At 38.3% G+C, this 14287-nt stretch overlaps 1 protein-coding gene across 24 annotated transcripts in view; it reads left to right on the forward strand.

Moving 5' to 3' along the window:
- LOC141085206 (uncharacterized) overlaps positions 1–14287 on the forward strand; it is a 144940-nt gene that overhangs the window by 103506 nt on the left and 27147 nt on the right. For 17 of the 24 annotated variants that reach the window (XM_073570452.1, XM_073570442.1, XM_073570441.1 and 14 more), the window contains 12 exons: positions 170–223; positions 1340–1366; positions 2384–2440; positions 2548–2574; positions 2711–2752; positions 6369–6422; positions 7102–7131; positions 7476–7520; positions 11029–11082; positions 11308–11337; positions 11587–11640; positions 12249–12275. The exons of 2 other annotated variants lie outside the window; for them this stretch is intronic. In XM_073570452.1, the coding sequence (XP_073426553.1) occupies positions 170–223; positions 1340–1366; positions 2384–2440; positions 2548–2574; positions 2711–2752; positions 6369–6422; positions 7102–7131; positions 7476–7520; positions 11029–11082; positions 11308–11337; positions 11587–11640; positions 12249–12275 (501 nt within the window). The remainder of the gene's footprint in view (positions 1–169; positions 224–1339; positions 1367–2383; positions 2441–2547; positions 2575–2710; positions 2753–6368; positions 6423–7101; positions 7132–7475; positions 7521–11028; positions 11083–11307; positions 11338–11586; positions 11641–12248; positions 12276–14287) is intronic. 5 more of the 24 variants (XM_073570439.1, XM_073570432.1, XM_073570433.1 and 2 more) reach the window with 5 other exon arrangements.

Raw genomic sequence — 14287 nt, forward strand, 5'->3', positions numbered from 1 at the left:
TGTTTGCCTACACAACAGTTCACAAACTTTTGCAAATAGTTTAAGTTTCTTTAGAATTAAGTAAGTTAATGAAGTTAATTGTAGACCTGTAAAAAGTACACATAAAAGTTCTCTTTCCACCATGTTAGAGAACAATGGATCATGTTCTGCATTTTAATTGTGTTTGAAGGTGATGTACTGAATGGAATTGGTGGAACAGCAGGTGGGACGACTAGTGGATTAAGTGAGTGGTCACAAATACATTTGTTTCAAACCAAACAAGAATACAGCTAAGGGGTCACATGACAGTATAAAAAATGGGTCTGATTTTCAACCGGAAAAGTGGAACAATTTTATTCTCACTTGTCATCTGTACGCAACATGTTTTTTTTTTTTACATCAGCAGTTATTAATCATTTACAGTTTCCTATTTTACATAATTGTAATGTATCCTTAAAAATCGGATGCTATTCTGTGGCCTTCAATTCTTTTAGATTTTTTAATGGGTGAGTCTTATCCAATTTCAGGAGCAAAATCAAGAATGCTGTGATTATTTTCTAATGCCGATTAGGTCTCACTGCCTCACTGAATAACATTCGTCCAAGTACAATTTTTTTATCGGATTGCACTCATCCAATTTATACCATGGCCTGCACGAGTCTTGGTAATCAACCCAAGTTCCACAACTTTTCCTTGAATGGGGCTAAGCTGCGGTACTGGCACAGTCATGTGGAAGCTTCTCATAATTCTGATAGTGGATTAAGTGAGTGGTCACAAATACATTTGTTTCAAACCAAACAAGAATACAGCTAAGGGGTCACATGACAGTATAAAAAATGGGTCTGATTTTCAACCGGAAAAGTGGAACAATTTTATTCTCACTTGTCATCTGTACGCAACATGTTTTTTTTTTTTACATCAGCAGTTATTAATCATTTACAGTTTCCTATTTTACATAATTGTAATGTATCCTTAAAAATCGGATGCTATTCTGTGGCCTTCAATTCTTTTAGATTTTTTAATGGGTGAGTCTTATCCAATTTCAGGAGCAAAATCAAGAATGCTGTGATTATTTTCTAATGCCGATTAGGTCTCACTGCCTCACTGAATAACATTCGTCCAAGTACAATTTTTTTATCGGATTGCACTCATCCAATTTATACCATGGCCTGCACGAGTCTTGGTAATCAACCCAAGTTCCACAACTTTTCCTTGAATGGGGCTAAGCTGCGGTACTGGCACAGTCATGTGGAAGCTTCTCATAATTCTGATAGAATATTGAAGGAGCGGTTAAGTCCTACAAAGTACCGTTGTTTCTTTGACTGCTATGTATAATAAAATATTTTATCCATTGTTTTAGATGGTGGTGGCAGTGTATCAGTAACAGGTAATTGCATCCAAGCAATGTCTAGTAATGTTCAACATTTTCTATGAAAAAATATGGACATTCTTTAAGATGTTGTGGAACCTTTGACTAAACTTTACTGAAAAGCGTAGTCCATAATGTTAATGTAAAAGAGTCAAGAAATTAAAAAGATCTTGTTACAATGAGAATCAATGAACGACATAATCAAACTTCATAAGTACAAATAGATATGAGGCTAAACAAGCAAATCCAGCAACGTAGATTCTCAAAATTCTTAAACTCCCAACCATCGGCATGATAACCGCAGACAAATTTCCGACTCCTTCTTTACTCAATGCAATGATGTAATGAGTAAAGACGAAGTCAGAAAAGCGTCTGCAGTTATCTATGTGGTGGTTTTATTGGACATGAAATAAGCTAAGAATCTTAAGGATCTTCGCTGCTGGATTTCCTTCTTTATCTACCAGGAAATTTGCCATACTACAAGATTTCTGTGCAATCAGGATATTCTGCTTGGCATACATGAAGTTGTTTTATATGTTTGACATGTTGAAATTGCGAATCACAAATATACTTCTATAATGACCTGATGTCAACAGAACCTTATTGCGAAAAATAAAAACACCAAAAAGTATAGAAGAGCAAATGGGTTTCAGGAAAACTGAATTTCCCTCCAGTTTTCCCCCAAAATCTAAATCCTTAGAAACTATTTTTTTGTCATAGACTTTCTCCAAATTCAGCGGATGGCTACCAATTTGATGTTCAAAGAGATTGAAAAAAAAATATTAATACTCACTGATTCACCTGTCACACCACCAAGGTGCATCCAGTCCTTCTTTCCTTTGGCACATGATTTCCTGCATATTTACTATGCATCGGGGCTCTCAGGCTTGAGTAGATCTTTAGCACATGACCGGTAATGGGCCAGGGGAATATTATAATTTTTTTTCACCTAATGATTATTAAGCTCTGGGATCTGGTGACACACTAAAGCATAACTTATCATAAAAACTGTAAGTTGTACTATTTATTCTTTAGTAAATGGTGCCCCAGGAGGATTTCAGGGAACAGCAGGACAGCAGCAGATACAAACAAGTAAGTCTACACAAGTTTAGTATTGTAACGTGAAAATTGCATTTCTTTTAAAAAATAAATTTTTAAGCTTAAATAAACAGCCAATAAAACCCTTTTTTTGCTTTCAGACATAAAGGGAGGATTACCAGCGACAGGTGATGTATAAAAATAAATGTGTGTAAATCATTGTTGAGCTTTACTTGTAATACCTTGTCTGACCACATGGAGTGCTGTTTATAGAGTAGGAAAAATATCCAACAAGTAGTAACACCTTTCTTTTCTTCTTAATAGGAAGCTTGACATTTACATTTGATAAAAATGGGAAACAAAATGGTGAGGGTTTTAAAATACCAATTACAGTAATGTTTATGAGCGCAAACCTTTTTAGGTTATATTTTAAAGAATATATTTTATAATGACCCTAAGTCAAAGAAATTTGTGAATGATAATCCCTTAGGGGGTGTTGTTATAATTTACTTATCAGTACACAAAGCCTACATATTGCAATCAATCAGACAAAAGAAAGTTGGCATGACCACTCTTCACCTTTATCACTTCTACTCTGTCACTTGTCACTTGCACACAGTTTTTGAAGGAACTTGTCAGAAGGTTGTATCAAAGATCTTGGAGAACTGCCTCAGATCTTCTGTGAATGAGTCTTGTGCGGATCCTTCTGTCTCTTTATGTGATTTCTGACAGATGGGATGATGAAAGATCAGGGCTCTGTGGGAGCCAAGTCATCACATCTAGAACTCCTTCTTCTTAATTACATTGACTGGATGGTTAGGTTTGGTGTCCAGCTGTAGAATAAATTTAGACCCTGTCAGACGCCTCCTGATGGTATTACATGATGGGTAAGTATCTGCATTATTTTGCATTAGCATCTGCAGTATTTGCATTAAACACACCAAAAATGGGCAACGTTGGACTATGATTGCAATGATATCTTAGTGTAGCAGCTCAAAGACTCATCATGATTACTGAAGATATCCAGCAGAGCAATCAACTCAGAACTCAAAAACACGTAGGGAAACCAGATAAATGGCGCACATAGAGTAAGTATGGAAAAGCGTAAAAGACATGAGAAAGTGCTCACATTTGAGAGTTTTTCTACATTGGGACAACTCTAATACTGGCAAATAATGTAAAGTGGCTGGATTATGTTGCTACCGATTCCCTCAAACCTCAGTCTTAGTGTGCTAAACCATACTAGAAGCAGACAAAAAGTATCATTAGATACCCTACATGAATGGACACTGGTGGTGGTGCAAAGTTTCAGTCCACAACCAAATGGAGCTGTAACAATGAAGTATGATATTTGCATTCTTGGTATAAGGCTATACCAATGAATCAAATAATGTACTTCATTTATTCAGCTCCATGTGGTCATAGGCTGGATCTAGCTAACACCAACAGTGTCCATCTATATCTCACTAAATGCCTTCCTTATTTTGAGGATATACCATATTTTGCGGATTATAAGACACATCGGACTATAAGACATGTAAAAAATTTTTGAGTGGAAAATAGGAAAAACCATGTTTTAAATAAAATTGCAGGGTGTGTTAAAATCAGTTTTAACAGTAGCCTACCTGGGGAGGTGGTGGCGGTGGAGTCAGGGTCCCTGCTCCAGGAAGCCAGCAGCGGCAGGAATGGTGGGTCATTAGATGTCGGCACTGGTGAGCGGAGTCTCATTTGCCATTCAGTTCCCTGCAGATTGAGATATTGGGAAACGAGATCTTGTCTCGAGATCTCAGCCTGCACATGCGCCACCTCCGGCAGCATTCTCCAGAAGCACAAGGCTGGGAATTGAATGGGCGCCAACATCTAATGAGCACCCAGGCACCGCTTCATCAGCGCACTTCTGTTGCTGCCTAACCCTCCTGTTGAGCTTGCTTTGCATTATAAGACGCACCCCATTTTTCTCCCAAATTTGGAAGAAAAAATTTGTCTTATAATCTAAAAAATACGGTATAAACCGAAAAACTAGCAAATGCTTATCCTCCGTAGATAGAAGAAAAATCCGACGCATGACGCCGCACACTGCATTGCTCTTTTGGCCTCTGGAGGAGATGAGACCCCCACTTTGATCCCCTGATGATCCCTCAACTATCTAGAGGGGGATTTGCATCTGGTTTTTCTTCTATCTATGGCTGAAAAGTATTTGCCTCTTTTATGTATTTATGGCTGACAAGTATTTTTTCAAATTGTTGCAACTCTTTTGCTATTGAATATGGGTTGTCTTCCTATTTATGGCTGAGAAGTATTTGCTTCTTTTGTATATATTGATGGTTGGCAAGTACTTTTCATACTGTTGCATCTCCTGTGCTGTTTAAATATGGATCATTATATCCTGATGTATTCTGAATATGGCATTAGCAGTCTTTTGTGACCAATTAACACATCTAGTGGGTTTATTGGCATGGATATTATACCTGAATGACTATTTATGCTCTCTGGGGAAGTGATATTTAAGTGTTATCTATGACGCTGTGTGTATATGATTAAGCTTTTGTGTATTTATGTGTTAGTTTTCGTTCTTGGAGTATTTGTGTATAAACCATCTGAGATAAATGATATAATAGACTGTGGATTAATACATTCATATTTGATTAAGATCAATCAAGCTGTATATTGAATTAGTTAAGGTATGTTCTATTATTGGCTTAATTTAATTGTTGGTTCAGGCTCTCTATTTATACGTTTTTTGAGGTATAAATTTTTTGAGAAAAAACATTTTTTGAGACAGCCACTTTTTGTGGGCACTGACCCTACCTCCTGTAATAAGATGTCTTATCTGGCCATTCATGTGTTCCTGGTAATGGAGGTTGCTGTCACGTTCATGAGCATCTCCTGCCTGTAGATAACTGGGGAACTTCGTACTTTGTCCCAGGATTTTCCTTCCAGTCTAATTATGATTTAGCTCTTGTCTTGCCTCCTAAATCCACTTACCTTGAGTACAAATTAAGCATAAAAAAATTAAAGACCAACCTGGAAGCAGGAAAAATTAGCACATTTGAAAGCTCTGCTTCCAAGCCCTTATCAATCCACAGCACAGAGAGAATTCAGGTCTTGCTTTATAACACTGGTGGAAATTTTCAAGTCAAACCCTTTGTATCTTTCCTGACCAGTATCTCGGACATTGAATTCTTCAACTTTAATTACAGCCTCATTGGACAGAAGGATTTTGACACTAGTTTGGCCATTATTATAGAGAAGAACTCAAGGGTATCTGGATTCTTATTTAATGGGAAACCTCTACAAAATACAAAGTGGCAGCCATTCGCTCAATCTGAAAATTCCTGGTTAGAATATAGTTATGGTGGAGGCTTCAGTTCCAACACAGTCCAACATCCCACAACACCTTTCAGTCTCCTAACTATTGGGTACTCAAAGGAAATGGCGTATGGATCAATGGCAATGGGTAAACAAGGTGTATATGTCATATTCTTCAGTATTTCACATCCATTGTGTCTGGCTTTTAGACTATTCTTACTTGACCATTTTTTACTTTTCCTTGCAGCTCCTAGGGCTCCATTAACTGAATTAAATGGTTAATCACATCTTCACTTCAATAACTTGAAATAAAAACTATTTGTAGCAAGCGACAATAAAAAGTAAAAATGTAAATGACCTTCAAATACTTCAGTAGGTATAAAAAAAATATTGGTGATGATGAATTAGAAAAATTATCAGCACCATCAGGTTTTCCATGAAATAACAAGTGAGGACTCTGAAGGTTAAAAGAATCCTATAATTATTATTTGGTAATAGGTGGCCTTCTGATCAAAATGAGTGATAAAATAAAGGGTATAAAAGAAAGCAAGAAATGAGGACTCCACCTCTTTAATTGTTAACACAAAATTTCCAAAAATAGCATAAAAAATGGGTCTGATTTCCACCTAGAAAAGTGGGACAATTTACTAATAATATTCTTCTCTCGGAACAGGTGGCAGCACATCAGCTACTGGGCCAGTACAAGGAATAGTGTCTGGAGTACTCAGTGAGTAATGATGGGGAAGACTCTTCCATATGATAGGAGAATGCAATTCATGAGTTAAAGAACAACTCCCATCAAAGGTTTTATTTTCTTAATATATTGCAGTTGTCATATTATACAGTGCTGTGTACTTCCAATTGCTCATTTTACCTTTCTACCAAACTAATTCTTCTCTTCTCCAATCTTCACCTCCTTTCCCAGCTGTTCCCTCCTCAGCCTTGCCAAGGACTTAGCATTAATATAGAATTGTTGTCCTAATGATGACTCATGCAGGGAAAAGAGACCTCCTGTTTCTACATATAGCTTAGAAGGATTCAGCTAGTCAAGCTTAGAAGGATTCAGCTAGTCAGTTTTTAATCATGTGATGTCATAGACCTAATGGAAAAGATCAAAATTAACTGAGTGAAAAGGCAAAATGAGCAATCGTAAAGTACACATTGTCATATACTATGATGGCTGCAAAATTTATTAAGAGGATAAAAACTTTGATGGGAGGAGGAGGGCTTCTTTAAATACATAGTAACTATGTCAATGAACCAATGCTTCCTCATATAAAAGGATTAAAGGATTTAATATAAAAGGATTTATTTTGTTGTAAATAACATACGTTATGTCTATTTTTTTAGGTTGGGGTATAAATAATTTTAAAAAGTTACTATTTAAAAAATTGTATTTTTTTCAGATGCTGGAGGAAATCTATTATCAAATGCAGGTAAATTTCCTTGGCAGTTGTATCTTGAGCGGTATATGAAGTCTCATGTGTATAACCATATCACTGTTCCTTACACACTCTATCCGACACCGATATGTCAGACTTTGGTCGTGCTCGACTACAGATATATCTGTTTCTCAGTATGATGCTAAGTTAAGTGTGGTTTCGTACAAGCGCCATGTGATGATAGTTTAGTAAAATCTTTTGAATCTGAAAACTAGCTGTAGAGTCATAACTGGTATCGATATTCTACAGAATTAAACGCAGGAGAGTTTGAAGACATTTGAAGTGTAATAATTCACATATGAAGGAAATTATTATTTCTATATCTTTTTTTAAAAAAGGTGATGTGCTGAAAGATGTCGGAGACTCGGCAGGAGGGCTGGTTGGTGAGTGTCTGTTTGGTGGCAGTAGTAGTAGAAGTATTGTAACTCTCTTCTAATCGGTCTCCCTCTTACCAAACTCTCCCCTCTCCAATCTGTCTTGAATGCTGCAGCCAGGATCATATTCCTCACCAATCGTTACACCGATGCCTCTACCTTGTGCCAGTCATTACACTGGCTACCCATCCACTCCAGAATTCAGTATAAACTTATTACCCTCACCCACAAAGCCCTCCATGGCTCAGCACCACCCTACATCTCCTCCCTTGTTTCAGTATACCACCCTACCCGCGCCCTCCGTTCTGCTGATGACCTGAGGTTAGTATCCTCAATAGTCAGAACCTCCCACTCCCGTCTCCAAGACTTTACACGTGCCGCGCCAATTCTTTGGAATGCACTTCCCAGGTCAATACGATTAGTCCCCAATCCCCACAATTTTAAGCGTGTCCTGAAAACGCATTTATTCAGACTGGCCTATCGCCTCAACACATTAACCTAACCTATCCCTGTGTGGCAGAGCCAAAAGTTTTACCATAACCAGGTTCCCAGCATCATGTTCCCACATGCTTTATGCATCCATTAGCCCTCTGTGTCTGTACTGTTACACACTTAACATTATGGCTGGTCCATACAATCAGGGCAACTGTTACCACCCACCTTTCGTGTCTACCTCTTTCCTCATAGACTGTAAGCTTGCGAGCAGGGCCCTCACTCCTCTTGGTATTTGTTATAATCTACTGTATGTGATTATTGTTATGCTGTAATGTCTATTGTCTGTTCAAATCCCCTCTGAAATGTAAAGTGCTGCGGAATATGTCGGCGCTATAAAAATAAAATTTATTATTATTATTATTATAAGTATTGTCACCACAGAAGTAGTTGTAATGAAAGCAGAGTAGCGACTGCTGTAGTTTTGGTTGGTAGTTGTGGTGCTGATATTATAGCAATAACTAGGAAAAGGGTTCAGAAAAGTATTAATGTTAACTAGTAATAATAGTACAACGTGTGGAAGTTGTGGCTAATAATAATAGCAGTGATAAAACTAATAGTAGTTAGAACATTTTAATTTTTTTTTGTTTTTCTAAGTGCTTTTTAACTCCTTCACCCCCAGTCTGTTTTCACCTTGTTGACCAGACCAAATTTTAGAATTCTGACCAGTGTCACCTTATATGGTAATATGAACGGAGGAAAAGAGATGCGGCATCTCTCTCTGGAACACTTCAACCAATCTCTGTGATTCCAAGATTTTTTTTTCGTGACACACTGTACTTTATTTTAATGGTAAATTTAGGATGATATTTTTGCATTTATATGAGAAAATATCGGATATGTACCAAAAATTTTGAAAATTTTGAAAATTTTGCAATTTTCCAACTTTTGATTTTAATGTCCTTAAATCAGAGAGTTAAATCGTTATATCACACAAAAGAATAATAATCTTTATTTATATAGCGCCAACATATTCCGCAGCGCTTTACAGTTTAACAGTTTCAAACACAACAGTCATAAGTAACAACGTTAACAATAATACAATAATTAAAGCAAATAAAATGACCCTGCTCATGAGTGCTTACAATCTACAATGAGGTGGGGGAGATACAAAGTACAGGTGTGTATTTACAATGATGATCCAGCCATCTTGAGGGAGTGGGGGATAGAGATCATGAATGGGCTACACACACTTACACATAAAATGACTTTCATTAGGGAACGTGATAGGCTGCTCTGAACAAATGTGTTTTGAGGGAGCGCCTAAAACTGTATAAGTTTCGAATAGTCCTAATTTCTTGGAGTAGAGCATTCCAGAGGATTGGTGCAGCGTGGGAGAAGACTTGGAGTCGGGAGTGGGAGGTGCAGATTAGTGTAGAGGCTGGTCAAAAGTCGTTTGCAGAGCGCAGCGATCAGCTAATCTGACAGTATAGTTAATATGTTGTATTTACCACCTGTCTACTTCACATCAGCATCATTTTTGAAACACATTTTGTTTTGTTTGAAATGCATAAACGTTAAAAGTTTATCATCAGCAATTTCTCATTTTTCCAACAAAATTTATAAAAGCAATTTTTTTAGGGAGCACATCACATTTGAAGTGACTTCATGGGGCCTATATTACAGAAAATACTCAAAACCTCATTCCATAAGTTTATTAACCCTACAGGTGCTTCATAGTATTTAAAGCAATGTGGAAGGAAAAAATTAACATTTTACTTTTTCCCTTAATAGTGTTGCTTTAGCCCCAAATTATGCATTTTCACAGGTGGAACAGGAGAAAAATGGACCACACTATTTGTTGTGCAATTTCTCCTGAGTACACTGATACCCAGTATGTTGTGGAAAACTACTGTTTCGGTGCACAGCAGGGCTTGGAAGGGAGGGAGCACCATTTGACTTTTAGAAAGAAAAATTGGTTTGAATTGATAGTGGACACCATGCCACGTTTTTACATAATCCCTGATGTGTCTAAACAGTAGAAATCCCCCATAAATGACCCCATTTTGGAAACAAGACCCCTAAAGGATTTTTTCTAGAGGTGTAATGAGTGCCTTAAACCCCCAGGTGCTTCACAGAATTTTATGATGTTAAGCAGTGAAAATAGAAAAAAAAAAAACATTTTTCATAGAAAAATGTTGTTTTTGAGCAAAATTTTTGATTTTCACAAGGTTAACAGTAGAAAATGGATCCGAATATTTGTTGTGCAATTTCTCCTGAGTACACCGATACCTCATATGTGTGGGAAAGCTACTGTATGAGTACACTGCTGAGTTCCAAAAAGAAGGAGTGACGTTTTAGAGCGCAGTCTTTGATGAAATTGAGGGCGCCATGTCTCATTTGTAGAGCCCCTGAGGTGCTAAACAGTAGAGCGTCCACACAAAGTGACCCTATTTTGGATTTGATCTATGTTTTACTGGTATGTGTATTTTATAATGTGGTATCACACAGTATGTAAGTTGTGTAGAGTGTATCAGGTTGGCGTATGTGAGTTATGTAGATGTGTACTCGGATGACATATAAACATGAATACATTTTCTTTTTTCTATCTTCTCAACATTCTGAGAAAATCAAACCACACTATGATCACACTCTGATTAAAATCTGATCAGACCCTGATCAGATTGTGATTACCGTAATTGGATCGATTTCTTGGATGAGAGAAAACACTTTCCTGCGACCTCAGTCTAATTGTGAAGAATGGCAAGCATGAGCACATTAACCCCTTCCTTACTCTAGTAGTATAGATAGCACATGTAGACATGACATTCTGTATGTCTGACACTCTACAAATATAAATCACAAGTATACTTCCATAACAATATGATAACAACAGACCCTTAGATTGAAAAATGAAGACATCAGAATTATTACACAAGTAAAAAATATGAAAAACTTTATCAAAAAGAATTGAGTTCTGTGTTACTCAAAACTGTCTTTTTTGCAAATGTTTCTTAAAAGTGCAACTAATAGAGCGGACAATCTACCAGTGCCATTTACTAATGATATTCTTCTCTCTGAACAGGTGGCACGTCAAAATCTACCGGGCCGGTAAAATCATTAGTGTCCGGAGTTCTCAGTGAGTAATCATGGGGAAAACTCTTCTATATGATAAGAGGATGTAATGCTCAACTTATATACAGTACATAGTAACTATGCCATCAAGTAAGAACCGAAGCTTACAGATCTGGGTCCAAATGTAACAAATATAAAGATTTACTCAGTTGTATAAATATTGAATGTTTTAGCTTATGTTATAAATAATTTTAAAAAGCTACTAACCTAAAAAATTTTTTTTTTACAGATACAGGAGGAAATCTTTTATCAGATGCAGGTAAATTGACTTCAGCAGTGAATATGATGTTACATGGTAGAAGAATCAGCTGCAGGATAATACACCTTTATTTGTTCATCAGTTTTGTTTGCCTACCCAACAGTTCACAAACTTTTGCAAAAAGTTTAAATTTCTTTAAAATTCATGAAGTTAATTTTTTTTAGACCTATTAAAAGTACACATAAAAGTTATTTTTCCACCATGGTAGAGAACAATGGATCATGTTCTGTATTTTAATTGTGTTTGAAGGTAATATACTGCATGGAATTCTTGGAACAGGAGGAGGGAAGACTAAAGGATCAAGTGAGTGGTCAATAATGCATTTGTTTCAAACATAACAAGAATAAAGCTAAGGGGTCACATGACAGTGTAAAAAAATCAGTCTGATTTTCAACCAGAAAAGTGGAACAATTTTATTTTCACTTGTCATCTGTATGCAAAACATTTTTTTACAGCAGCAGTTATTAATCATTTACAGGATCATTTACAGTTTCTTATTTTACAGAATTGTAATGTATCCTTAAAAATCGGATGCCATGCTGTGGCCTTCAGTTTTTTTTAGATTTTTTAATTGGTTTGTCTTATCCAATTTCAGGAGCAAAATCGAGCATGCTGTGCTTATTTTCTAATGCCGATTAGGTCTCACTGCCTCACTGAATAACATTTGTCCGAGTGCAATTTTTTTTTAGCAGATTGCACTCGTCCAATTTAAACCATAGTCTGCATGAGTCTTGGTAATCAACCTAAGTTCAGCAACTTTTCCTTGAATGGGGCTAAGCTGCGGTACCGGCACAGTCATGTGGAAGCTTCTCATTATTCTGAAAGAACATTGAACGCGCAGTGAAGTCCTAGAAAGTCCCATCATTTCTTTGACAGCTATGTATAATAAAATATTTTATCCATTGTTTTAGATGGTGGTGGCAGCGTATCAGTAACAGGTAATTGCACCCAAGCAATGTCTAGTAATGTTCAACATTTTCTATGAAAAAATACGGACATTCTTTAAGATGCTGTGGAGCCTTTGACTGAACTTTACTAAAAAGCGTAGTAATGTTAATATAAAGGAGTCAAGAGTAGAGTTGAGCGACTTTTGGTTTTTTAGGGTCGCGTTTCGTTTCGTGAAACCCGACTTTTCCAAAAGTCGGGTCGAGCAAGATCGTCCGATTATAGGGAAAAGTCGGGGTCGTCCCGAAACACGAAACCCAATGTAAGTCAATGGGGAATAAAAGTCGGCAGTGAGAGGAGGACAGGAAACACACCAACAGTGCCCATTTGAATGCCAAAAGCATCAATTCTTCTTACTTAAGCTTGTCAACCTTAATTAACTTCATAATACAAGTTACGCACTGAAAAATGGGGGTTATTTGGCTACAGACTGTGGGGGGGAGAGGGCTGGCTCCAGGTTTTCATGTGCCCTGGGCGAAAGAGCGCCCCTTTAACACATACCACAACTCATCATGCTCCGATACGGCAGAGAAATAGCGGTATAGTACAATGAAAAATACCTCACTTTTTACATCTCATGACGAGGCCCATCTATTTCTCCATACAGAATCATTGGTCCCATATAATGTTTGAAACAGTATATGATGAGCTCCACATAATGCTACAGTATATGTTGGTCCCCATGGATGAAGCTCCACTGTCTTATGGGCCCAAATAATGCTCCAAACATAATGGGCCCCATTTCTAATGCTCTAGTGTATAATGGGCCCTGTAAATGCTGCTCCAGTGTCTGATGTCCACCTTTGGAATGTTCCAGTGTATGGTGGGCCCCATCTATCATTCTCCAGAGTATAGTGCTCCCCAAAAATTGCTGTCCCAACATTGAAAACAATCAAATAAGTCTCCTCGCTAGGGAATCCCTGTACTTGTCTGGACTCCTCGTCGTCCCCATCTTCCATCTCACTGCACAGTATTTCAACTTTGCAAGTGCTGTGATTCTGGGCAAGCAGGGGGGGCCCACTCGTTGGCGACGGCACTGGAACAGGGCCCCTGATAGTACGGTGGTGTGTCTGATGGCGGGTGGGCCAAACCTGCACTTTCATCTGCAGCTTCCTCTATGTCACCGTGTAAGATGGAACTGTATATGGGAAGGGTAACCTGAGTTTCATCAGGGTCAGATTCAGGTTGTGTAGCGTGCGAGGGGAATGTAGTGGTCTGGGTCAATGTACCAGCAGATTCATCGAGCAGTGGCTGGGCATCAGTGCACTTGTGTCGCCCCCAGGAGTACGGTCGCCACAGTGGCAATACCTTCTTCCTAGGGAGTGTGATGTCATGCTTGGGAGCAACGAAGGATCTCTCTAGCAGGTTAACTGATTGGGCGGCGTTATTCCCACGAGTCATGACCCTCCAAACAGCGTTCATGAAGGCAAAGTGTTTGTTTTACGTGGGCAGTATGGTTGCAAAGCTGAACCTTAAAGGAATGTCCAGAAGGGCACCACCAGGAGTGGGGCCTACGGATAAATTCGACTCCACCTGGGAAACCTCAACCATGCCAGCTACAGAACAGATGCACACATTGCAAGCTTAATTCCGTTAACGAACGAGACTCCATCATGCCCCGCGGTCCGAGTCCGGCTTACTAGAGGGACACGTGAGGCTCTGGCACATGAGATTGGCCAATAACTGGTGTGTCATGCCCTTACATGTCCGTGGCTGCATGTGCGCTACACTGAAAAGGCCAGCGTTTGTCGCTTACAGGTGCAGATAACCCGCTGAACAACGTTAGTGATGGGGATCACTGATTACAATTATTACCCGCGAACAATGATTTCCCAGTAAGTGCAGGTCAACTGCAGTTCCGGAATTAGGCCTAACCGTCATTCCTGAAAAAATGAAAAACTTACGTGTGCAAACCACAGGTGCTGTAGCTTGCTTAACAGCTCGCCAGCCGTTCTCACGCCCAGTATGGATTACACGTGATTGCACAAAGGTTAGAAAGGGTACC

This window comes from Dendrobates tinctorius, unplaced genomic scaffold (genome assembly GCF_039654945.1).
Source record: "Dendrobates tinctorius isolate UK_male_01 unplaced genomic scaffold, ASM3965494v1 ptg000028l, whole genome shotgun sequence".
NCBI lineage: Eukaryota > Metazoa > Chordata > Amphibia > Anura > Dendrobatidae > Dendrobates > Dendrobates tinctorius.